Raw genomic sequence first — 27,015 nt, 5'->3', positions numbered from 1 at the left:
ACTTCCGGCAGACTTCCGGGTGCCTCAATCGCCACTGAGCAACTTCATAGAAAAAAATATCTGCCTGGGGTGCGGGGCTGTCCACGTTCTAGATTATATATAACTCTATTAGACCTGTGGTCCAAGGAAAACTTTTTTTTAGTTGAAATAACAATTCTATATGGTGCACGTCACAAACGCAACATCCACACAAAACTTGGCACCAACAAGGGTCAAGGGTCTGCCAACAGAATAGCCACAGCAGGGACCATGTGTGCCCCCAGGGGCCCCGCCAGGAGCTCCTGTGTGCCACATGGCGCACCATTGCTCCAGTCTGCACCAAACTTGGCATACAAACACTGTGGCCATGTGTGACGCACGCACGCACGCACGCACGCACGCACGCACGCACGCACGCACGCACGCACGCACGCACACACACACACACACACACACACACACACACACACACTGACTATACTATAATAGCAATCTACAATTTGAGTAAAAATGGGTAAAAAAAGAAATAAAAAGTAATTCAATTTGATATATTTAAAGAAGGACTAATGTTTAGGAAATAGTTAGCCCCCTCTGGTGGATGCTTAGCCCTCCATAAGCCCAGCCCCCCCATAGTCACCCCAGTCACAATTTTCTGGAGCCGTTGCTGGCTCTCATACTCCAAAGTTAAAATGTACAGTCAGTAAGTAAAGACAGACATTATGCAAAACAGTTCAATGTTTGAGATACAACCAGGCTATGTTTCTATGACCTACTTTCCAAGGTATTGTATAACATGAAAAGCTAAAGCATATTGCACTTAGCCTAATAATGATTTTTACTGCCAATACTTTATAGTCCTTACCCGTTAAAATATATGAAAGCCAAAATATGTACAGTGATGTAATAGATCATACTATTGATGTATGTATTTTGTGGTGTAATCAGTCTGGTGTCAGAGGCACTTGCCTGTGGGGTGCATAAGTTGGTTAGATATATACCAACAATCCTACAGTCATTAGTCGGACAACACCGTCGCTCCCGACATGCGCTGCAGGTTCAAACTAACCCGTGCTTCGGGTTAAAAATCACCAGTGGCTCTTGACATGCGCTGCAGGTTGAAAATAACCGCTGCGTGTTAAAAATCACCAGTGGCTCTTGACATGTGCTGCAGGTTAAAACTAACCTGCAGGGTGGGTTAAATATCATGTGGCATCCGTGTTCGGTTAGGGTTTTGGGTAGGGTGTCGGACTCATGACTGTATAGGACTGTTGGTATGTATAACCAAACACATGCACCCGCAAGTAGTACCAATAGGCCCCTTCCACTGATTTAGCTAGCCAATCACAATGTCAAGGAGGCGGATTTATCCCCCCAAAAGCATGTTTTTGCAACAAAGGTTTAAAAGGTTTACCAATTAATCTCCCATCACTAATATATATATATATATATATATATATATATATATATATATATATATATATACACACTAATACACACACCCAAATGTGCTGACCTCATCACATTTTGTGCTGATCTCATCACATTTGACATGACATCTATGGCCGTTTTTTAGCCCAAGGAGTGTTTTTGTGCAAAACTAATGCTTGGAATGGATTCAGAATCATGAAAACCCCCTAGTTTGACATGTCACATGCTACTTAAAGCATAAGGAAAGTTTGACATTTTTTCCTGCCATAGGATGTTAATGGTAGGGTCACAAGAAACCCCTATAAAATAAATTGCCCAATACCGACAGCCGGTCAGCAAGTGGATTCATGAATGTATGTATATAGGCTAGAGAATATTGTAGGCCAATAACAAAGACTATATACCAAATTTCCCACCCGTCCACCCCATCTGCCGGACTATTAGGTTACTTTAGGAATACCATGCTGAGCAGTTATGCCTGATGTAGGCTATGCCCGGGGCGAGTTGGTAAATGGGCGACTCGTTTGGTATTCAGAAAAACCTGGTATATTTTGGACAAAGTTCGAATGGTGATTAATCATGATTCATATTTTTTAAAGCTGTGATTAATCTGATTAAAATCTTACCAAAATGGGACTGATCGAGGGTGTTCTTGTAGAAGATTGGCTATTTTCACAATGTCCGATATTATTATTTGACAATCTGGCCAATGTTTGACCAGATCCAGATGCAGTTGTGGTAATGTGCAGTTTTGAGGTCTCAAAGGTCCTTAAAATGCCACCCCCCACATATTAGGCCACTGTTCGGCATAGTACAGGTTCTGTAGAGGCTGTCCGTCTCCTGTAGGTGGAGCCAGAGGCTGCAGTTTGATTGTAAAAGATGGTTCACAATGACTTTTGTTTTTCCAGTTTCAAGGCTGTATTTGTATAGTCCTACATCAAGGTTCAACAAAGTTATTAATTATCATCAATACCAAAGTTAAAGGCATGTGAAATTCATTGTGTGCTAAAAAACACAGCACTTTTACATAGTCTCAAGTCAAAAGTTATTTGTTAAAACTCATGCAACTGTTAAATGTGGTCATAAGAGTAACACATATGTTTGCACAGTAACAGCATCCCAACTTTGTGTCATTCAATTATCTTAATTCAATATATCTTCTCAAGACATGTGAATGTCTTCTTACCAAGACATTCAGCCCATGCAGCCAATTGCACAGGCTGTATCCCTGGGTCTCTATACTGCCTCCCCCTGGTCAGCCGGGACACCTGATGGAGGGGAAAGGAACTGGCTGGAATAATGTGTTCCTTCCCGTGCTACGTCTAACCGGGAAACTCCCTGAAAAATTGTTGGTTTAGCATGTTGTCCATATGACTTGCCTATGTAGTTGGGGAAAACCAGGAGTGACATATCCAGACATCTAGTCCCCCCCCCCCCCCCCCCTACACTAGTCCACTATGCCACATGTTCTGGCCATCACTGAAGAGCCAGGTTGCTTTGGTGGAGAAAGAAACTCTTGACCTGGCTTCTAGTTCTAATGACAGCTGCCATCTACGGAGGGCAGGCCGCACCACTGGCTCAACAACCGCACATTCAGTGTTTGTTACGCACCAACATAGCCAAAACAGCAAATTCGGTCATGCTCAAAAAGCCTGCATCTTAACAGCTCCGCAATGTATATCTGCATTGAGGAAGAAAGAATGAGCAGCATGCCATCCAGACCTACACCCATGCCCAAGGACTTAGTTTGCAGCTCCACATGACAAAACCTCAAGACAGCTGTATGTTTCTCAGGATGTCAGAGGTCATTCAAATCTCAGTGTGGAGAGAGTATGGTTTTCACATTAATTTTGTAAAAAAAATAAAATAGGTGTGTCCTGTGATAGCTATAAAGGGGTGCTGGAGGTGAAATTGATTGATTGATTGAAATATTTATTAACAGTTTGCAGAATTACAGTACATTTCAACTCAATACAAAGGCTGTTAACTGTGAGTGGACGACCCAATTAAGCATTACACTTGTTTACAAGAGGGTCCACCATGTTCAATTCATCAAAAAGGAAAGGCCCGTACAACAGGGGACAGGACACAAACCTGATACTGAATGACTGGCTACAAGATCCAAAGGGACATGTCCAGTCTATTATCTTTGAAGGCAAATAATTCCTATGGTATTTACAAGTACATCAGCCTGAGCCTACACTACAGTATGAATTTATGTAAATACTGTCATATATATAGCAATATGGACAGTACCCGAGACCAACAGTGGGGGGCAGCAATACGCCTGCTGACGTTTACACCTTCTACACATGCCAGAGCACTCCTCCCCTCTCTCTCATCCGGGTTGAAAACAACACACACACAAAAACACATCCCATTCCCCAAATCCTCACGCATGGCCCACATAATTCCCAGACCGTTCAGTTCCCACAACGTCCGTGGTGAACGACAGCCAAACAAGCAAGCAGCAGAGAGTGAACGTGAAGTTTGTGTTATATATGTATATACTGCAGTCAGTGTACATTACAAACATAACGTATTGTGTCTGATATTGTCGTTGTACGAGTACGACCGTCTGTAAAGTTGTGAAAACAGGAGGAATTTCCACACGGAGTTCAAAGACTGTTTCGCGGGCTAATAATGCTAATGCTAAGGTATATAGCTTTAGCTTAGTCTATAGTCCGTCCATTTCAAGTGAACATACGTGTTCTATAAAGTGTAACCTGCTGCTAAACCTGCACCTGTGACGGTTGGAGTACTGAGGGACGTCCAGGAGCGTTAACTAAGGTACCACGTTTTTACTCATCCAGGAGTGAAGTGGCCGTTGAGGTTTTGGTCCACAACAAGCAAGCACATGCACCTACCAGTGTTATCAACTCTCATGAGCCAACCCCATCTCCAAAAACAAGCCAACTAGCTCTTGCGAGAGAAATAAGACAAATCCCCCCTCGAAAAACAAGCCCAATTATGGCCTTATAAACCTAATAAACAAAGTCTAATTTATCATTATAAATAGCCTACTATGTATGCCGGTCACCAGAGATTTCGACCCAGGACTATTCGACCCGGACCATTCGACCCGCTCTCGACCCGCTTGGACCTGACTTTTCGACCCGGACCGCGAGAGAGAGAGACAGAGAGAGACATATATAGAGAGAGAGAGACAGAGACATAATAATAATAATATGTACATTGATTTACCAAACAATTATTGTGTTGGTGTTTTTATTTACCAAACAATTACAAAGCTAATGGAGGCTAATGGAGGTGATCAACGATCACATTCCTAAGGCTAGCAGCCACCATCCTCATCCCCATAGCAGAGTATGACGTTTTTTTCTAGTGGGGTTTTGTGAATAATCACATGAAGTATAAAAGTATGATATATAAGAAAAGTTATAGCTATAATGGTAATGCCTTTATTGATTGTATGCTGTGATTTGAATACACTATATTTTGTCATTCAGTCATAAAGTGACGTTCAGTCTACACATTAGCAGCAGCTCTGTGTTGTCTGACAATTATTCTTGCACTCATTTTATTCTCCCATATAGAACGACACAATGTAACATAGCTCTGTTTACACAATGCTGTACCCCCCTCCAACTGTATATGTTCCCCATCTTAAATCTTGAATATGGAGAATTAGGCATCATATATGAGATGCGAATATTATAATTGGGATTTCATTTATATTGCATATTTCATCTTACTTACATTTTGTTTACAAGGTGAATATGTACACAGCATATGACCGTGTCCTTAATCATGTTTAAGGAGGATAGGCTATCATAAGCTTTTAGCTTCTGCCTATTTCCTTTTGATCACCTCAAACACTGATGGATGTAAGATTGTATAAATGTGTGCTTGTACTGTGAGTTGATCAAATAAACTAAAACAGTGCCCCACCTCCGCCTCCAAAATGAAAATGGTGTTTAGAACCAAAAATCAGACATCAGGCAGCTTTTTATACAGTTCTAATTTCCATTCCTTGTTTCTTGGCCCAAAACATCTCTTCTGCTTGTTGCCTCTCCTAAGCAGAGATAGGATAGATATGAAATGACCATGAAAGCCTGATTATTGTAGTCATGAAAATGGAGGAAACACATTGAATCAGATGGTGTTTGCCAGGGTTGTGTCCAAACTTTTGGCCTGTACCGTAATACATACATAGACATACATACACACACACACACACACACTCACTCTCTCTCTCTCACACACACTCACTGTCTCTTTCTCTCTCTCTCTCTCTCTCTCTCTCACACACACACACACACACACACACACACACACACACACACACACACACACACACACACAAAGAGTAAGGCATCAAAATGTACCAAAGGTAATATTTCTAAAAACTGCCTACTCATGCAGGGAAACTCTTCTTTCCTGCTGCTCACAAAACAGGCAAATATAATCCCATCCCATTACCGAATGTTGAGTTGACAGTTCAGGATTGATATGGACATTATTTAAACACTTTTACTTTTAGTGTTCCAGCAAAACCAATGCATTTGCGTAGCGTGCTACGTCTCCCAACTGCTACTTCTCTCTCTCTCACACACACACACACACACACACACACACACACACACACACACACACACACACACACACACACACACACACACACAGGCCATCAACGATCACATTCCTAAGGCTAGCAGCCACCATCATCATCCCCATAGCAGATATGACGTTTTTTGCTACACTACCTTTATTGTGGTTGAGTGGTTAATCCATGCATTCAATCGCCACACATCGACGTCGACAGAACGGCTAGAACCTCTTGTGGACTACATCCGTGACACCTGGATGAATGGCCAGTGGAAACCACAGCAGTGGTGCGTTTACCGACAAGCCATCAGAACCAACAACCACCTGGAGGGATTGATTGATTGATTGATTGATTGAAGAATTTATTAACAGTTTGCAGAATTACAGTACATTTCAAGCACAAACTCAATACAAAGGCTGTTAACTGTGAGTGGACGACCCAATTAAGCATTACACTTGTTTCCAACAGGGTCCACCATGTTCAAATCATCAAAACATTTAGAGACGTACAAATAGACACTTCTATAGACAGAACAGGAATTCATCAAAAAAGAATGGCATGGCAATGGGATGGCACTACAGACTCAACAACGCAGCACAGCGGCCAAGCTTGAATCTGTACCTGCTTGTGTCGTTGCTGTACAAAGAAGCTGGCACAATCTCACACCTACAACGTCTCGTCACAATGGATATGGTGGCACGCTACCAGCGAAAGAAAACTAAGGACACAGAGGGCAAACTGGTGAAACTATGGGATGCCTATGCAATGAACGAGTTGGACATCACCCAGCTGCTGGCAGCTGTTGCTGAGGTGAACACGATGCCACACGGGGTCGGACTGGCAAGAGCGGACAGCGAGGTCTAGCCTGGTCTCCTTTCTCTTTTTTATTCCCCCATTTTTTTTGTATATAACTATTTTTGATAACTTGTTTTTCTATGACTGAAATAGTGCACATTCAATCAGACTCAGCCTTTTTGTAATATACATTTTATTTCACATTTTTTTGTATATACTACTATTTTTGACTTGAAAACTATGGGATGCCTATGCAATGAACGAGGTGAACACGATGCCACACGGGGTCGGACTGGCAAGAGCGGACAGAGCCTGGTCTCCTTTCTCTTTTTTATTCCCCCATTTTTTTTGTATATAACTATTTTTGATAACTTGTTTTTCTATGACTGAAATAGTGCACATTCAATCAGACTCAGCCTTTTTGTAATATACATTTTATTTCAATTGTTTTTGTATATACTACTATTTTTGACTTGAAATTGTTTTACACTGCCCTGTTTTGTCAAATAAAATAACAGTTACGTTAATTCATTTCACCTCTTGTGTTGTGTTTAATGATGGGGACTACTGTAGATCTGCTACTTTTCAAATGATTTTAGAGGAGAGAAGGACAAAACAGACAACATTACAATAAGGCATACATTATTATTTCATTTAGAAAAGAAGGTTTACAAAAAAACCTTCTTAAAAAAGTATGCAACTGGGGGAGCATGCTTACAACAGCACCGTCACCTTGTACTCTACTACCCTCTAGGGGTTACACCGTTTGTCTGTTTTCTGTTTTTATGTTTTGTGTGAGGACTGCGGATGAAAATTAGCATCTTTGCTAATCCCGGTGTATTTACGTTCATGTGACGTTCATTAATATGCTCTGTCCTGTCTAAATAAACAAATAAAGTAAAGTAAAGTAAAGATAATTCGACCCGGTAAAAACGGGTCGAACGGACTCGAATTTGCGGTTGGTCGAATAGTCCTGGGTCGAAATCTCTGGTGACCATGTATGCCTATGATAGTTTATGTTTTGGTCTTTTATCACACACACTTGAGCCAGCTAGGGCTTAATAAGTAGAGACACCAGACCGATTCTGTCACTCAGTGGCCCCATTTACACGCATAAATTCATTCTGAATGAATGGATTCATTCCAGTCATCAGAATAAAATCACACCTGTGTGAACTGAGTGGTGCAACTCCCCTCTCCCCCTGCCTCTCTCTCTCTCTCTCTCTGTAATTAGCTCTAGGCAACAGTGCAACACTATCTCTCTCTGTTTCTGGCACAACAGCGCCACTTTTGCTCCTATTGGTACTCATAGCCACACACATAGGTTAACGGACATTGCTGTTCCACCACTCAAAAATGCTCATGTAAACACCTCAATTGGAATAGAATATCCCATTCTGAATGAATTTTCATTCCGTTCTGGAGGGGTGGTATATAGCGTTGAATCTGATCACCATATAAACACTTTATTCCGAATGCTACTGGGATTTTGGAATACATGTATTATTTTACACATGTCTGCCCTTATAGTAGACTATAGTGCTTTATGCCCATGTCCAAGCAGGGATGGCCATTTGGAGACATTTTATGTGCGCAGAAATGCGCTATTTTACCCATTAGAAAAATACAAATGCACCAGTAGGTTTTTTTCCCCATAATAAAATGCGCTATTTACAAACCCATCAGCGAATTACAGTGCCAGCTGTGTTTTTTAGTTCTGGGTTGTTTTGGGTGGAGGACGTTGCATGTGGTTGCAGGGACTTGCGCTTCAAAATATATTTTTATTTTATCAGATAGATAGTGTTTTTCGGTTATTCATTAAGGGATAACGGTTATGGGTTGGCCATCTCTATAGTCCAAAGTTATATTCCGAATGAATGCTTTGGTCATGTAAACAATTGAGGAATAGGAATACTTTAGCTCTCCATGTAAGTTACAGATTCCATGTAAACAGTTGGGTATGAATCTCTGTTCGGAATTAATTAATTCATTCTGAATAAATGTTGTGCATGTAACTGAGGCCAGTGTGATTCACACTCCCCCAAACCTATGGGGAATTATAGTGTATATACGCCAGTAAGACGCCCTGAGGGCGAGAAGTGCACCTCGCGCTGAAACAACAGAGCTTCTTAATACGACACATTTGAGAAGCAGTATTAATCTGGTGTCAGTGAGGTCAGATGTAGAGTTGCCTCTCCAGCTCCATATGTTGTGATCTTCATATATGGAAATCCAAGTGATGATGCCCACTTTGACAGGCTGGAATAGGCTGGAATGGCTTAGGGTCGACGACAGAGTACAGCATCTTGCAATGGGTCTGGTCCACAAGATTCGATACACCACCAAGATAGCCATGTACCTGTCTAGATACTTCCTTAACCCATTCTGATTCTGACCTGAGATCAGATTCTAAAAATGTCAGTCGTTCTTCAATTTTTCAAAAATAGCAGACCTACAAGCTCGTAGCGCGCTATGAGCTTGTAGATCTGCTATTTTTCAATAGCTAAAGCATAACATAATGCTAACACCAAAAGGGGTTCCCGCCCAGAATGGGTTAATGTTAACGAAGTCCACACCCTCAACACCAGAGGAAGTGCAACGAACCATGTACAACCCAGATTCGGCACAAACAAGGGACTAAATTATTTTCGCTCCTATGCCACCAAAATGTGGAACGCCCTACCAACATTCATTAAGACATGCGAATCCCTTGACTCCTTCAAAACCGCTCTCAAAGGGCACCTACGGACGGCTGCAATTCGAAACTGGCCTCCGTAAAATCTGAACCCCCCACCGCCCACACCCTTTTCCCCTCACTGTATATGTTTTTTTCCCTTTTTACCTCCCTTATGATGAATTCCTGTTCTGTTCTTTGACTATATAGAAGTGTCTATTTGTACGTCTCTAAATGTTTTGATGAATTGAACAAGGTGGACCCTCTTGTAAACAAGTGTAATGCTTAATTGGGTCGTCCACTCACAGTTTGTATTGAGTTTGTGCTTGAAATGTACTGTAATTCTGCAAACTGTTAATAAATATTAATAAATCAGTCAGCTCCACATTAGCCGCAATTTGCTAGATCTCTAGATCTTTTTATAATGGGATGAATCTAAAGTGGCAATAGCCTCCCATTGACTCCCCACTTATCCAATTTGCGATCTGCTTGTATTAAACAACGTTAATCTCAGCAACATTGCAGCTCTAGGCCAAGCTTGAATTATCCTCTTTCAATCTGCCGGCAAAAAACAAAAGCTCGGCAGATTGAAAGAGGATAATTCAAGCTTGGCCTAGAGCTGCAATGTTGGTGTTAACGTCGTTTAATACAGATCGCAAACGCAAATTGGATGAGTGGGGAGTCAATGGAGAGTATTACAACTCTAGATTCATCCCATTATAAAAAAAATCTAGAGTTGCAAATTTGCGGCTAGCTCCACATATGGAGATCCATTTGCAAGTGAGACTTGCGTTGCGGCAACCACACTGGTTATCATGACATTCCCATATTATTCATCCTAAACTCCTCTGGGATTGTAATTGTTTCATTCCAGACTGTGTGGAGATGAACTCTCCAGACCCAGCCAGACCCGTATCAATGAAACAGAAGGAACCTGAAGACAAGCTAGACCTCAGTAAGTATCTCTCTTTTCCAGCTTCAAGGTGTTCACAACAGTTGCTAGATGCACTATTGAACATTTACAAGAGTACAAGAGCTGCTGGGGGTATTCAATCTTTAGTGGAATTAAAAATCACACCTGTGTGAATTGAAGGGCACTCTTATTATCATACATCATAAATCATCTCATTCCGGCCAGTCACGTACAATTTGTGTCCTCACTTTCATCTTCAATGTTTGTGTTTACACAATGTTTGCGTTTACACAAACAGTCAAAGCTGGCCATTCATTGCCAATGGCATTCAATGTTTGCGTTAACCCATTCTTTTGGTGTTTTAAAGATTGTTATACTTTAGCTATTGAAAAATAGTAGATCGAGGTCTGCTATTTTTTTTAAATCGTGAAAATGTGGCGCAAATATTTGAATATATATTCTTTACATGCCAGAATTGTACCTCTCAGTCCCGGCACAGTAGTTCCGGAGTGGTTCCAACAGATTGTGTGGCCCTGGTCTTTCCCTAGTGGGTCTGATCGAGGGTAGCTACTGGCTGGGTCACCCGAGTGAGGGGTATGATGTTCGCGAGATCCGAAACCCCGATGACCTTGGGATACATCACTGAGGATACGTCCCAGTTGCATCCATGCAATGTATTTTCGTTCTTTCAGAGTGCACGTTTTTTTAACTCAAATCTTTGCTTCTGGGGGAACAACATATTTTCAGATGGGGGTCGGCGGCCAAATACAGATAATTGTGGGGCTCCTTCACATAAACAAGTTTAAGCACCACTGACAGAAACATGGGGTTTTCAGAAAACTGATTTAGAAGACATTATCCTCAGAATCGTCCTCAAGTCTAAATGGGTTAAGACAATGTTTGTGTTTACACAATCCCTCAAAGCTGGCTAGTGCCCCTCAACAATATGTTTTTCACACTTTTAGAGCATATCCGTGGTCATCATAGGGGCTAGCCCTAGCAACATAAATCTGCTCCGCACAGCATGTGTACTCACCCAATCATTATTTCCTAAGACTTGGAGTCGGATATTTTCCTCTAGCCCATTGATGCCTGATGCAACGTATACGTTGTTCTACCCTTGATGCCGGCGCGCTCTCTGCGTCTCATCAGCTATTGCTATACATGTAGCAACATAACTATTTAAAAAATAATTAATCAGAATTTGAAGGTTTTTAGAAACCTTAGGTCAGGCCCTAGAAGGCATTCCCAGATTCGGCCTCAGGCATCAATGGGCTAGTTTCATATCCATTTGAAAGTTCTGGCAGAAAACGTGTGTTTAGTAAAATATCTCCACTTTTCCACGAGCGACGACATTCTGTCAGGGCGAGGGGCCCTGAATGATTGCAGGACTGAATTTATCAAAACATCTTTTGTTGTATGTCTAGTTTATTGAACTAATGTCATGCACATTTGTCCAGTGCATAGCCTACTGCAGGCCTGGTTGACTAGATTTAGAAGACATTTTGAATCTCTTGCTACTGAAATGATCGATTATTTATATACCGCCATTTAATGTGCATCTCAATGGGTGAGAAGGAACGCTTGCCAAGTGTCCTCTCTTAGTAACCGTTGCTAACATGCCCATTGGACTGGTTGGGGAGGGACTAATTTGTGATGACGTTTGTGCTGCCCAATGGAAATTTTGATAAATTCAGTCCTGCAATCAGTGGTGTCATGCTCGTAGAACGCAGTACCATGCCGTGGTATCAAAATGCAGGTATGGTAGGGTGCACGCTAGAACGCGTCCCCCTAGATTCAAGAGAAGACGCACCTAAGTAACCCCGGGTCACCACACTTTCCAAGATGTCGGTACTTTCCAAGACGTCGCTACTTAACGCTTTAAAGTTTGTCTGATTATTTTAAGTCTACTTTTGTGTTTGTGATCTACAAGCTCATAGCGCGGCACCGAGTGCTGCGCTACGAGCTTGTAGGTCTGCTATTTTTGAAAAATCATGAAAATGTGGCGCAAATCTTTGCATATATTCTTTGCGTTTTTAACTCAAATCTTTGCTTCTGGGGGGTCCCTGGAACAACATATTTTCAGATGGGGGTCCACGGCCATTTACAGATAATTCTGGGGGTCCTTGACATGGAAAACTTTAAGAACCACTGACATAGAAACATAGGTTTTTCAGAAAACTTTCAGGATTTAGAAGACATTTGTAGAATCGTCCTCGGGTCTAAATGGGTTAACTTAAGATGTTGGGCAGCTTGACGTGAAAAAAGTAAAAAACAAATAGTTACTCCTTCCTTATTGTCTGTTATTTTTGTAGTTTAAAATAAGGAGTTTATTTTTGTTCTTAATTTATCCTAAACGCCTAGGATTTTAATTGTTTCTTTCCAGACTGTGTGGAGTCCAGACAGCAGGCTCAGATGAACTCTCCAGACCCAGCCAGACCCGTTTCAGTGAAACAGGAGGAAACTGAAGACCAGCCAGGTCTCAGTAAGTCTCTCTCTTTTCCAACTTCAAGGTGTTTATTGTCACATAAAAGAGTTGCTACAGCTGCACAATTGGCAGTGAAATAATTGTGCTTCAACAGTGTGGAACAAGACACAATTAATTCAATGTGATATAAAGGTAACATGACAACTCTGACCTCACTGACACCAGATTAATAGTTTAACTCCTGCTTCTCAACTGTGTTGTATTAAGAAGCTCTGTTGTTTCAATGCGACCTCGCCCTTTAAGGCGAGGTCGCTTCTCACCCTCAGGGCGTCATAAATCTTGAACAGTATTTCTTGTTGTGTTCCTCATCTGACTTCTTGAAACTAAAATGTTTCAAAAGAAATTAATTGCTTTTACCATTCTTGTTACATCTGAACTGAACATCTCACAGTCTAACTGAGATTGAGTTTGGGATTTTTGTGAGCGAGGATCCGTACTTATGAACATAAATTGTAGTTTCAGCCTTGTTGATGTATTTTGCTATCTTAAATATTAAGCGAGATGTCTATCCTAACATATCAATCTTGTTATCTTTGCAAGCAAGGTTCATATGTTGGAGAGTTAGGCTTAGGCGTCTGCAAATCTTCTTCATGTCAAGGACCCCCAAATTGACACTAATTAGCTTGCGGACCCCCATTTGAAAAGATATGCCAGTGACCCCTGTGAGAGAAGATTTTGACGGCTCTAGCAGTGATTCTCAAACCGTTAAATTAAAGGACCACCTCAGTTTGACATGCATTAGGCTACGGACCCCCATTTGATGGCATTTCTATCTCTGGGACCCCCACATTATATGGTAAAATCAATGTTAGTTTAACTCTGAGAGTGTACAAATGGAACCAGATGGACCCGTTACTATTTGTACACTCTCAGAGTTACAGACCCATAAGGGTCCATTTGGTTGATAGTTTGGATCATAGTTTCATTTAGGTGGGGACCCCATGGAACTCCCTCAAGGACCCCTGGGCGTCAAACACTTTCCTGGGGTTTTTATGTGTAATGTCATGTTTTTTTGTCATGAAAACGTGGTCCTTTCTGGTCTACAAGTCACACCTCCATGCAGCCTCCCCCTCTCCACAAGGAGGGGCAGCACACCAAAGCATTATGGTCATGTAGGAATTCAGCAATCCAGCCAAACCAAAAACACAGACTTCATTATGTTTCTGGCTATAGGGTGCAGATTTCAAATTGTGCTACTGTTATTAATATTGAGTGACTGCAGTTTCTTCCATCTGTGAAATGTCCCTTTGTCCCTTGTCCTATTAACGTTTCAATTTCAGACCATTGTGTGGAGTCCAGACTGCAGGTGAAGACGAACTCTTCAGACTCAGCCATGGACATTTCTATTAAACAGGAGGAACCGGAAGACCACCTACAACTCGGTACACATTTTCACTGAACAATAATACTCCAGGCAAATAATGTCATGACAATGATTATAGCCGGTTATTATAGGACCACAATGGAAACAAGTCCCTAGGACTTTTTGTGTTATCCTTTTGGCCTAAATGTTTTACGGTACCTCCATGTTATTTAAATGTTTTTGACTAACAAAGTATTCAATCAATCGATATGCATAGGGTCAGGTGGGGGTATAATTGGTGTAAGGGCCGATTCATACTCATATTTTACAGCTGAATTAAACTCTGTTCGGTTCTGTAGAGACTCTACAACGTGACGTAATTCGAGGTTCGGAGGGCGGGAACCGTCCTACAGTCAGCGCTTCGGTGCCACTGAGAATGTCTGATGAGCCGCAATCATTTCGTCACTACGTCGTATTTCCTCATTCATTCCGCCCAGCTGAAGTATAGCTGCCTTTTGCTGGCTGTGCGGTCTGGCTGCAGTGTTGTCTCCTCTCCTCTCCTCTCCTCTCACACTCTCAACAATAAAACATAAAATAATTACAAACCAACACCAGGCTACACAAATAAGAAACTAAACACAAGAATCTGCATCGCGACAGCATTCTTTTAACAAGCCACGTTTCTCACACACATACACACACACACACGCACACGCGCGTATGAACTGACTTTTATAGAGCCTAACAAATTTTTGTCCCTAGGACCTTTCCAGAGCCACTTTGTTTCGGCTCTAAAATAGCAGTGTGAATCGGCCCTATGGGTGGGGGACGTACTTTGTGTTAGGGTGGGCGCATCAGGATGCATGGCTGCAGAAACATTAAAAACAAAGTGTTTGATTCCCGATCCAGGGACGGGCACACGCCGTAGCAACAGAGTTCGACGTCCTCGTTTTGATCTTCGTGAACAGGTATTGAATTTTGTAATTGTTCATGTCATGTCTATGACATGTCTATGACACTGTTTAATGAGACACTACACTGTCTCTCTGCATTCTATGTGATCGTATAGTTTACTGAGACACTACACTGTCTCTCTGCATTTTATGTGAACCGAAGTCTGACGTCAATATCGCTAAAGGGCGCTAAGTCCACGGGTTTTTAAAATGTGTATTATAATCCCCATAGGGGGATTTTAGATCGCCTCATATGAGAACTGTGTTTGAAAAATAAACACATCATTCCAGAAACGGACTGTATCAAATATGACTGTCGTGGAATCGGGATCAGGGGATGAGTGAGTGACGTCAGGACTTACAGGACACTACACTGTCTCTCTGCATTCTATGAGATCATATAGGTTGTGACGCGATGCAAGCTTGTAGATTGAATTTTGTTATTTTTCATGTCTATGAATTGTTTGCTATTGCTATGATTCGATATGCTATCCCTTTTAGACCGAGTGTTTGACTGTACTCTGCTGCTGTTTTTACATTTCAGGCGGAGAGCCCCTGCAATTCCCGTCCGTCCCAATCTGACCATTCGTCAGATGAAGATGGTGGTGGTGGTGGTGGTGATAATAACGACTGGGTGCCATGCAACAGAGTAGAGGACGACGCCTGGAGCAGACGTCCTCGTAAGAATATGTACATTTGTTATGTGTTTTAGATTAAATGAAATAAAATGAATATATTTATACTGTATCTATGCATGTGGTGTATTTGATGACGAAAAAACATACTCCTGCCTTATTGTCTGTTGTTGTTGAAGTTTAAAATAAGGAGTTTCTTTCTATTCTTAATTCATCCTAAACTCCTCTAGCATTTTAATTATTTAATTCCAGACTGTGTGCAGATGAACTCTCCAGACCCAGCCAGACCCGTATCAATGAAACAGGAGGAACCTGAAGACCAGCCAGGTCTCAGTAAGTCTCTCTCTTTTCCAGCTTCAAGGTGTTCATTGTCACATTCAACAGTTGCTAGCTGCACTATTGGCAGTGAAAGTATTGTGCTTCAACAGGTGGAGGTATAATTGGTGGACATACTTTGTGTTAGGGTGGGCGCATCATGACGCATGGCTGCAGAAACATTATCCCATTCAGGACAGGAACCCCTTTTGGTGTTTTAAGGATTGTTATAATTTTCTATTGTAAATAGGTTTTCAATGTAATGAGTCCCGGGATGCAGGGATGGTCTTTTAGATGAGACATTTTACGAGTCCCACTTCAACGACGTTAGGAGTCATATTTTGCCATTTTTTACAAATTGCAGCATTTAACTCCCATTTCATTTTATATGGTTATAATGTGGTTATATTCATGTATAAAACAGAAGAAGAAATGATTATTATAACTAAAGCTAGCAAAATTAACTAGAATAAAAAACATTACAGTAGTACGGTAGTGCATCGTGGATGCAGAGGTCGTTGTTTTATTGCGTCCCTTAACTATAAACTGTGTTTTGGGATGCAAAATGCACCCTATTTTAATCTCTGCTGCAAGTACAGGTCTACTTGCCTAAATGTCATGTCCACTTGCCTGAAAAGTAAATGACCCATTATAAAATGATAGGTAAAATTTGAATTACTGTTCAATTTAACACTTTTACTTGCGATAAAAAAATTCATACTTATTTTTTTTATGCCAAATACCTACATAGCTATGAATTCTGTATGACTATGGGTTCACACTTGTTATTTTATATTTGTAAGTGCAACAGGGAAAACAGCACATTATAGGCAGTGCTCTTATTTTACATTCCACTACTTGCCGGGTCGGGCAACCTGAAAGCAAACTCCACCTGCCCGAAAGGGTTGGGTGACCCTTTTGGGTACGAATATATCGGCGATTATTATGCGATTTTCTCTGCAATGTTTTTCTTTTGCAAAATAAATTTCAGCCCAATTAAACCTGTACAGCGAAATAATGTAAGTGTGAGCAAAATGCAAATCAATTTGGGCCAGCAAACTCGTAACAGCGGCTGGGTGGAAACCCCCTCCTCCCGTTACAATGGTATGCTCCATTGCCCCAGCAGCAGCATCGGGGAAGTTGTAAGGCTGGGACCGAGGATACTGTACTAGAGTTCTCAAACTCTGCCCGAACCCGACCAGGCCCGACCTGACCCGACGTTTTAGGGCCGGGCTGGGCCTCGGGCTCCATGGAAAAAAATATATATATATATATATATATATTGATATTTTTTTATAATAATAAAAATAATAGTTCAGTTCTGTCTGTTTGTGTATTTATCTATTATGAAGATGGTGCTGACTGGCGTTTCACTTTTACTCTGTGTAGAGTACCAGGTGACTAACACCAGGTGTTAGCTTAGCTTGTTGCTGCTGATTCAACGCACTGATTCAACTTCACTTAATTTTGCCTGTAATCTAGGTTATTTTGTTATTGACAACGACAAAGTACAAGCTCTCAACGCGTTGCGAACGGCGCTGCAAAAACAGACAGATCTACAAGCTCGCAACGCATTGAGAGCTTGTAGATCTGCCTTTTTTTTCGACTCGCGACCCGCTGTAAACCAGTGGCATTTCCAGGAATTATATTTTGGGAAGGCAAGATGTGTCCCATGACGGTTATAATAGTTAACTTAAACTAACTAAAAAACGAAAACTAGAATTAAAAAAACATTGTAGTTAACTGAAACTAATAAAAACTAAAAATAAATTAAAAAAACGATAACTAAACTATAACTGTATTGTGTGTTCACAAAACTAACTAAAACTAACTGAAATTATAGACAAAATACCCTTAGTTTTAATCAATATGTATATGCCTTTCGGATATTTATAATATTAACCTTTTAAATTCATTAGATTAATTTTTCCTAATTTTTTTTTTACGGCAGTTTTCAGCACCGTAGGGCAGCATGTAGCCACGTTTTACGTTGCTTGTTTACATTCTGCACTGCCTGAAACTGACTGCATGTTACTTGGAGAGAGACGCAAGGAAGTGCCTTGTGGAAAAGGATGATCGTAAAAAACGCGGAGCACGTCGGAAGGGTATAGGCCTATTGTATAAGGATCGGGCATTCGTGGAATGAGCAACACAGCTAGATGTGTGGGTAGTGCCCCCAAAACATTTGCCAAAATGGCAAGTGGTTGGTATCCACCCTTGCCACAACAGCTTGGTTTGGTATGGAACAGTATCTCTCTCACGGGCAAGACAGAACTTGTCTTCATTAAAGGCAATCTCAATGCAGTGAGATTCTGGAGCCAGTGGCGATCCCATATCTTCAGAATCTGAAGAACGCCATCCTCCAGGATGACAACGCTCGCCCCCACAGAGCCAGGATCACAGAGTACCTCCAAAATGTAGGAGTGGAGAGGATGGAATGGCCTGCCGTGAGTCCAGACCTCAACCCAATTGAACACTTGTGGGATCAGCTTAGGCGTGCTGTACGGGCTGTACGGGCTGTACGTGCTGTACGTGCGACCAACAGAACCAAGTGTTGTTTTTTCCTTATTACTGTGGGAGAGTGCAATCATCCAATCCACTAAGCAACTAAAAACAAGGGTTGGTATACCATTTGCAATTTTGGCACATTTTTTGGGGCACTACCCACCCGCTTAGCTGTGTTGCTCATTCCGCGAATGCCCGATCCTTACAATCTATACAGACTATACCTCGTTGTATGTACAGGTGACAACGTTCAACGATTAAAATGATATAAAACATAAACCAATTGATTTTATCAAAGTAGAGAAATAAAGGACTAAAGTTACATTTCTGAACTTTTGTTGCTGAGTATATATTTTGAAATGGTATATTTTGTTAGGTTTTATTACACAATACTTACTCTGATCTTTTTTTATCCTATACCTGACAAATAAACCAAAGTACGAAAAAAACTAAAACTAAACTAAAACTAAGCATTTCACCAAAATAAAAACTAAAACTAACTGAATTAGAAGAAAACTAGAAAAAGTGCCCTTCTGGGCACAGGTCTCCACCAGGAGGATAGGAGTGTGTGTGATGTTTGGCAAAATGTTTAGGAGTGATATAAACATGTTTGTTTGTTTTTTGCAACAATTTTCTTCATTTTGTTGAGGAAATGCAGAGCCAGATCACTCATAGCATCTCTGAGGATAGAATTCTGGATGAGCAGGACATGTGCAGCATTTTGTACAAAACGGGCCACTCCTGAAGACTTTGGAAGGCAATCTTAGCCAATCAGTGTAGAATATGACGAAATCAAACAGACTCGTCTTGATCACATGACTACAGAGATCATGTATACCGATTTGCATGAGATTTGGATGAAATCTGTGCGACTAATATAAACAATGTGTTTTGCAGAAATCGGCCTCATGGTGGCGCAGATAACCGGCAGATGTGAAGGGATGCAGGGAAAATGTTTTTCCATGGCCTCTAGGGAGTGCGCATACAAAGTTGTACACAGATCGATGCAGTTATAGGTAAAAACAGGAACAGCCCATGAGGCTGGTTTGGAAAATAAATTGTGTCATGTCGTCCTCAGCCTAGTGGAAATGTGCGTGTATAATTTCACGGAAATTGCACACTGTGTTAGTGATTTGTGGCATTTTGTTCGAAACGGACCAATCATGTGAGCTTTGGAAACGAATCTTAGCCAATCAGGAAGGAAGATGGGAAATGGTGCAGATCCGTGTTGATCACATGACTATGGAGATAGTGTATACCGAATTGTGTGATGTATGGATAAAATGTGTACGAGTAATCTACAGAAATGTGTTTTGCCTAAATCGGCCGCCTCATGGTGGCGCTATAACAGGCCATTGAGGAATATTTGGGGCAGAGGTTCGTCGTTGGCATCCAGAGAGTGTGTGTGCAAAGTTTGGCATGGATTGGGCCAACGGTGCCGGAGATTAGCTGGTAACAGACGGACGGAAGGAAGGAAGGACGGACGGACACACACACGGACGGAGTGCAAAACATACTCTCTCCCCATGCCTTCGGCCTGGTGGAGACAAAAAAGTCAAAACTAACTAAAACTAAACTATAATGAAAAAAACAAACAAAACTATTATAACCTCCCCCCCCCCCCCCTCCATCTACAAGCTCTCAACGCGCTGCAAAACCAGGCAGATCTACACGCTTTCAACGTGTCGCCGTCGCAACACGAGAGCTTGTAGATCTGCCTTTTTTAGACCCGCGACCCGCTGTAAGCCAGTGGCGTTTCCAGAATTTCATTAGCACTAAAGCACTAAAGTTTTTCAAAGAGATATACCTGCCAGACAAGTAGGCTACAGGTGATGGTCCACCCAGACCCCCACACCTAGCACCACATGACACAAAGGCTGAAAGGCATGCAATTGCATTCCATTGGGTGATTGAGGGCCGCGCTGCGCGCAACGGCCAATCCACTGCCCACTAATAGTTCTCAGGTCTGGTGTTTGTCCTCTCTCTTTTTTCTCAGTCGTGTTTTTCAAATGGATTTGGCCAGGCGGCCACCTGGCCTTGCCTTATTGTAGATACGCCACTGCTGTAAGCTATTCTCACCCTTTTATAGCACGAATATATCGTCCATCGACGATTATAGGTTGTTGTAGTTTCTAAACTGGACCCTCGTCTGGTTCTGACAGACTGGTATTAGTGTGTGCAGGCTGGGTGGTGAGTGATAATCCAGTTGAATTATTCCTTTGGTACAGCGACTGCGGCGGTGGGCCCGGGAGAACAATAACGCGACATGAGACAGTATCACGCTAAAGGTTCACAAAGTTTATTACACAAACAGGAACATATATAGTGCTGGATCATAATGACGTGACAACAAGATATGAGACACATAGAAACGTGACATGATAATGACTAATGCAGCAAGGCTGACCTTACGCTGAGATGTCTCGTAGCCTATCTATAAAGTATGCTACAGTACAGGCAGTACACAATACATATCAAGTACACTGTATCTCAAGTTCAAGTACACAGACTTGATGTACTGTACAAGGACAACTTATATCATAACATAGGTGATGGGAAAATGTTGGCATATCGCCCAGCCTTAGCAGGTGGGCAACCCTTAGTGCCAATGCCAGTGACGAGATTCTCATGTTTTATTGATTACAGTAGATTATGATAATATACAGCCTTCCGCAACATGTGAATGTACCTGGGTCATTGAGTTCATTGAGGTCACACTGGAAACCATGTGATCAAACAACAGCATAAATAGAGCCGTTCTCCACCTCCCTCCCCGTAGCGTGAGCTGGGAAGTTGATGTAGTGAGTTGAGACTGCGAGAAAAATATAGTTGGGTTGTATTTGAGAGTTAGTGTTGTTGTTGCGATCAGGTAGTAGTATTATTAGTAGTAGTTAGAAGTTTAGTAGGCCTATAGTTTATTTTTGTTTGTTCGTCTTGTTGTTCGTCTTTCGGCAGCCATGCCGAAAATGAAGGAAAAGACGAGGGGAGGCAAGCGCGGGGGAGGGCCCTGCCCGTCGAGTGGACCTGGTTCCTGCAAGAGGACACGAGAGGAGGACTTCAGTTCTTTAGAAGAAATTATGGCTTTGGCGTTGAAGAAGAAGGTTTTGGTGGAGACCGACGCCGAACTCTCCGATGACGAGGAGGAACACGGTGTTCCCATACCGTCGGGACCGAGTGATCCCGTGGCCGCCATGCCAGAGAGTGGACCTGCTGAGATGGGTGTTGGGACCGGCACACAGCATAGCGGAAAAGTTCCACGACCATGTTTTGATCTTCGTGAACAGGTATTGAATTTTATTTTTCATGTCATATGTATGAATTGTTTGCTATTGCTATGAATAGATATGATATCCCTTTTAGATCAAGTGTTTGACTGTATACTCTGCTGCTGTTTTTACATGTCAGGTGGAAAGCCCATACAATTCCCGGCTGTCCCAGTCTGACCATTCATCAGATGAAGATGGTGGTGATGATGAAGACCGGGTGCCATGCAACAGAGAAGAGGACGACGGCTTGAGCAGACGTCCTGGTAAGAATACGTACATTGTGTCATGTTTTAGATTAAATTAAATCAAATGAATGTGGTTCATTCTACAAAAACGTGCCCATTTCCATCTTCAGTGTTTGATGTTTAAAATAACAATGTAAGATCCTCACCTATCAGAAACGTGAGCCGTGCCATCTCAGGCTATTTTATGTTTTGTCTTTTTTCACACTTTAATCAGCATTTTGTCAACCCTGTTACCAACATTTAAATTACTTTTTGAAAATGTTTTAAAAACATGGCATACAATATGAAAGATTAATTCCTCTTGTTTTTTGTCACGTGAAAATATTGATGAGTTTTACTTAACAACCTGCATTTTTGCAATTGATACAGCACCTTTATTTTTTATTATTTTTTATTTTTTAAGAAAAACAAAATAAGAATTGTGTGGATAACCGGTCCTTTTAATTAACATATGAGATGAATTGATTGTACATTTGCTTTTTAATTTATTAAGTTATATTAGAATGCAAGTTATAAAAGTAACAGGCTTGACTTCTCAGTAACAGGGTTGACAACAGGATAGTAACAGGGTTGATGTTCTCTTCTCCCTCAGTGTCTTCCCATACTGAATTACAGCTGAACTCTTAACCACTTTAAACCTCCAAGCAGGGGTGTCACAGGGTATCTGAAGGTGGGGGGATGAGCGTGGGGAGGGGACAATGCCCGCACTTCGAATTTGGCGTTATTATGTTTTTGTTCTAATTTTAGCCTATTCCCGGCCAAAATTCGCAGGTAGGCATGCTTTGGCTAGGCAAAAATGGCACAGTCGTCGTTCAATCTTAAATGGGCCAATAGGCTTTCATATAGGAGAAACAGAGAGTGGAAAAACAGTTAGTCGGGTGGTCAAAAGTGTGTGTGTGGGGGGGAGGGATAAAATCACCCATCTGTGAGAGTGGGGGTGTCACGACGTACTCACAGTGGTGACGTGCCTACTTCCAAGGAACAAGCAGGTGTGTAATTGGCAGGTTTATTATGAAGAAGTGTGAAACTGAAAATATTTGCTCTGTTTAACACCTTGAATGCGGGCGAATTTTTCAAAAATAGAGCGTCGAAGTCCCGCCTCCTTTCATGACAACGAGAGCCCCGCAAGATAATTCCCCATTCATTTTCCCCATATACTTTTCAAAAAGTATTTATTTAAAGATTTTAAAGACACGGACAAAGCCAACTCGGCTCGTGACAAATCATGACAATAAACACGTTTTTGGCCGATCAAATAATTAGTAAGAAGTGTTGTACCCTGCCTTTTTCTTCTTTCTAATTATTTGATCGGCCCAAAACATTGTGTTTATTGTCATGATTTATTGATTTGTCAAACTTGTCAACTTTATTGTTATTATGTTATGAAATCACACCAAGAACCGAAACTAAATTATATATTTTTTATTCAAGTTTTACAAATTGTTTTGTTCTGAGGGACACAAAATGAATTTTTTTTGTAGAATAACCCATATATTTATACCTTTGAATATACAGTATTTATACATCATACGTCACTACACTGTCTCTCTGCATTCTATGTGATCCTATAGTTTATTGAGACACTACACTCTCTGCATAGGTTGTGCTGCGTTGTGATCTTGTAGATCGGGCTAATTTTACTGAGACATTACACTGCCTCTGTATTCTATATGATCCTATAGTTTACTGAGACACTACATCAGTCGTGAGGGCCGCATTGGACGAAATGTGGCTTGATGAGGACTGCAGCTGTGCAACCAGTCGCAGACGGGATGCATGCTCATGCATGTTTACGTACACAGCTGTTACTTGGCTTTGTTTTTCTTCCCGTTGTCTCAGTCACTGCTATAGAGCGTCGCAGTCCCGCCCCCTACCATGGACCAGGAAATGAATCCCAATGCATTTTTCCCATAGACATTTGCAAAAGTATTTATTTAAAGACGGTTACGCCACGGACAAAGCCAACTCGAGTCGTGACAACTCATGACAACACAAACAATATTTTGGACCAAACAAATAATTACAAAGAAGAAAAACAACAAAAAAAGTGTTGTAACCTGCCGTTTTTTTCTTCTTTCTAATTATTTTTTCGGACCCAAAAATAGTGTTTGTTGTCATGATTTGTCACGACTCGAGTTGGCTTTGTCCGCGGCGTAAACGTCTTTAAATAAATACTTTCTGAAATGTCTATGAGGAAAATGAACGGAGAATCATTTCCTGGTCCATGGTAAGGGGCGGGACTGCGACGCTCTCTAGCTACAGCTATATAGTCCTTAGCATTCCATTCAATCAAGCAAGCAATAAAACAATTAATGTCCGAGGGAGGTTTTCACTAGGAGTGAGCATTTTGGTTAATTCTTTAAAAAATCATAACTCCTCACAGGAATGAGCTAGAGACTTACTTTTTTTACAAACTCAGAATGCTATATTATGCTCTAAAAGTCATGGGCCGGATTAAACCATCTCCAGCCCACAGGGCATATGTTTGACATGGCTGCACTATACAGTATCTCTGCATTCTATGATCCTATAGTTTACTGAGACACTACACAGTCTCTCTGCATTGAGCTACATTGCCTACATGCCTACATTTTTTTTGCACCATTTTAAATTGTACTAGGCGCAACAGCATCAGCAGACAGTGAAACAAAAACATACTATGTGCACATCACATAAATAACAAATTTGTATATTATATATAATAATATATTTCTATGTATTTCTATAGTTCCGGGATGTGGCAGGCCCGGTACAAAGCTTCCAGCAGATCCTGTTTGGAAGGAAACGGCGGACTGGTACCCACAGGACATCCCTTTCACTGCAGTCCCTGGACCTCGTGCTGCTGCCGCTGATCTTCAGTCCGATGATCCTGCCGACTTCCTTGGGCTGTTCCTGACAGATGAACTGCTGGATCGCATCGTTGTCCAGACCAACTTGTATGCCCAGCAGTGCATTGACGCGGTCGGTCAGAGTGCCTTGCCACATGCAAGGGTTCTATCCTGGAAACCAGTGGACAGGGTAGAACTCAAAACGTTCCTAGGGCTCCATTTCCTCACGGGCATTGTTTGGAAACCTATGCTGGCTATGTACTGGTCCACAGAGGACATTGTAGCGACTCCCTACTTTGGCCAAACCATGAGTAGAAACAGGTTTGAACTAATTTGGCGTTTCCTTCATTTTAGTGATAACTCTGTAAACCGTGGTGATGGTACTGACAAGATGTTCAAAATCCGCCCTGTCTTGGACTACATTGTCAACAAATTCCAGGAAATGTACCAGCCAGACAAAAACATTTGTATAGATGAGGGTGCACTGCTGTTTCGTGGGCGCTTGAGCTTCAAAGTGAACAATCCCGAGAAGTCTGTGAAATATGGCATGACATCGTACATCTGTTGTGATTCGGAGACAGGGTACTGTTACAACATAAAGCCCTATTGTGGAGAAAACACAATTGTCGCTCTTTTAGGTGGTCTTCTTGGATATGGGCATAATTTGTATATGGACAACTTCTACAACAGTGTGGCAATGTGTGATAAGCTCCTTGATTTGAAGACCCATGTGTGTGGACCATTGAGAAAGAATAGGGGTGAACCACCAGACATAAATAAGCTGACACATGCTGACCTGGAAGTTGGAGACGTCATTGCCCGTCACAATGACAAAGTGATAGTTCTGGCTTGGCGGGACAAAAAGATCATCAGGATGGTGTCCACATTCCACCAGGCTGACATGGAGAAGGTCAAAGTGAGGGAGAGAGGCCACAGTGAGAGTGTGGAGAAAGAGAGGCCTGCCTGCAGTGTGGCATATAAGAAGTCGATGAATGGCGTGGATAAGCTTGACCAGAAAATTGCCTATTACCCCTTTGTGCGCAGGTTTCACAAGTGGACAAATAAGTTTGTGTCCTACCTGTTTGAGATCTGTATCTTCAATGCTTTTGTGATCTACAGAGCCAAAAATCCTCAGGGCAGAGAGAAGGAACTACTCTCCTTCATGAAAAGGATCATCACATCCTGGACGGGTGGGGAAGCAAGTGGTGATGACAATCCACCCAGCGCACCAACACCATACAGGGATCCCCGGATACAACCACAGAATCCCAGGGCACCAAGAACAGACCCCAAGAGCAGGCTGAATGGAGACATCGCAAGCCATGTGCTTGTTCCCATTGGCCGTGGGCCCAAAGGAAAGGTGGCGCCAACGAAGCGGTGCCGGGTCTGTTCAAAGAACAATAACCGCAGAGAGTCACGGTACTACTGTAAAGATTGTAAAATGCCATTGTGCAAGTTGCCATGCTTCCACAGGTACCACACAGAGGTGAACTATTTTTAAAAAGTTTCATCACTCTCTCACACACAGACACAGACACACACACATCACACTGTGATATACGACTGTTAATTTTTAATTTTGTATGTGAAAGCCAGTAGTGCTCAATGCTCAGGTCTGCTCTTTCTGTATATATTCTGTTTCATTCATGCCATTTTCTATTACGTGAAAAATACTTTAAACTAATCGAAAGATTAGTAAGAATTTAGAAATGTCCGGAACTGCATTCACAAGTGCATTTGATAGGATGATTCTGTATGAAGTGGAGACCTTTTATGTTTTTCTGTGCTATGTGTTTTGTCTGTAAATATAAAAGGCCTGAGAGAGTTCTGCTTGAGCTTTTCTTCCTTCACAAAATGCATTCAACTTTCTGTCTACAGACAGGGATTTCTGGTGAAAACAAACGTACATGTATACTGTATACTGTCTACTCTAAATTTGAGATGTCCCGATACTGTATCAGTATCGGAAAAGTATCGTATCGGCCCTTATTTGGTCATCGGTATCGGCGAATATGCCAGTCTAACCACCGATCCGACACAGGGGTAAGCGGTTGACACTATGGCAGGTAAATACAATGTTGGGGCATGTGGAGTTTGCTTTCGAGTTGCCCAAACTGC

The 27,015-nt window shown here is 41.7% G+C and overlaps 1 protein-coding gene across 1 annotated transcript; it reads left to right on the top strand.

Moving 5' to 3' along the window:
* Positions 1-3,809: 3,809 nt before the first annotated feature.
* On the top strand, positions 3,810-26,717 carry LOC306921977 (piggyBac transposable element-derived protein 4-like). The gene is made up of 10 exons (XM_079499324.1): positions 3,810-4,197; positions 10,321-10,401; positions 12,746-12,844; positions 14,128-14,229; positions 15,060-15,118; positions 15,648-15,783; positions 15,991-16,071; positions 21,514-21,842; positions 21,964-22,087; positions 24,798-26,717. Exons 2-10 carry the CDS (start codon positions 10,332-10,334, stop codon positions 26,396-26,398), a joined length of 2,601 nt encoding a protein of 866 aa, XP_079355450.1. The 5' UTR covers positions 3,810-4,197; positions 10,321-10,331; the 3' UTR covers positions 26,399-26,717.
* Positions 26,718-27,015: the final 298 nt, after the last annotated feature.

The sequence above is a fragment of the Electrona antarctica genome, assembly GCF_951216825.1.
Source record: "Electrona antarctica genome assembly, chromosome: 4".
Lineage (NCBI taxonomy): Eukaryota > Metazoa > Chordata > Actinopteri > Myctophiformes > Myctophidae > Electrona > Electrona antarctica.
Note: the sequence above shows the minus strand (reverse complement) of the source record. Positions and strands in the feature narration are given on the sequence as shown.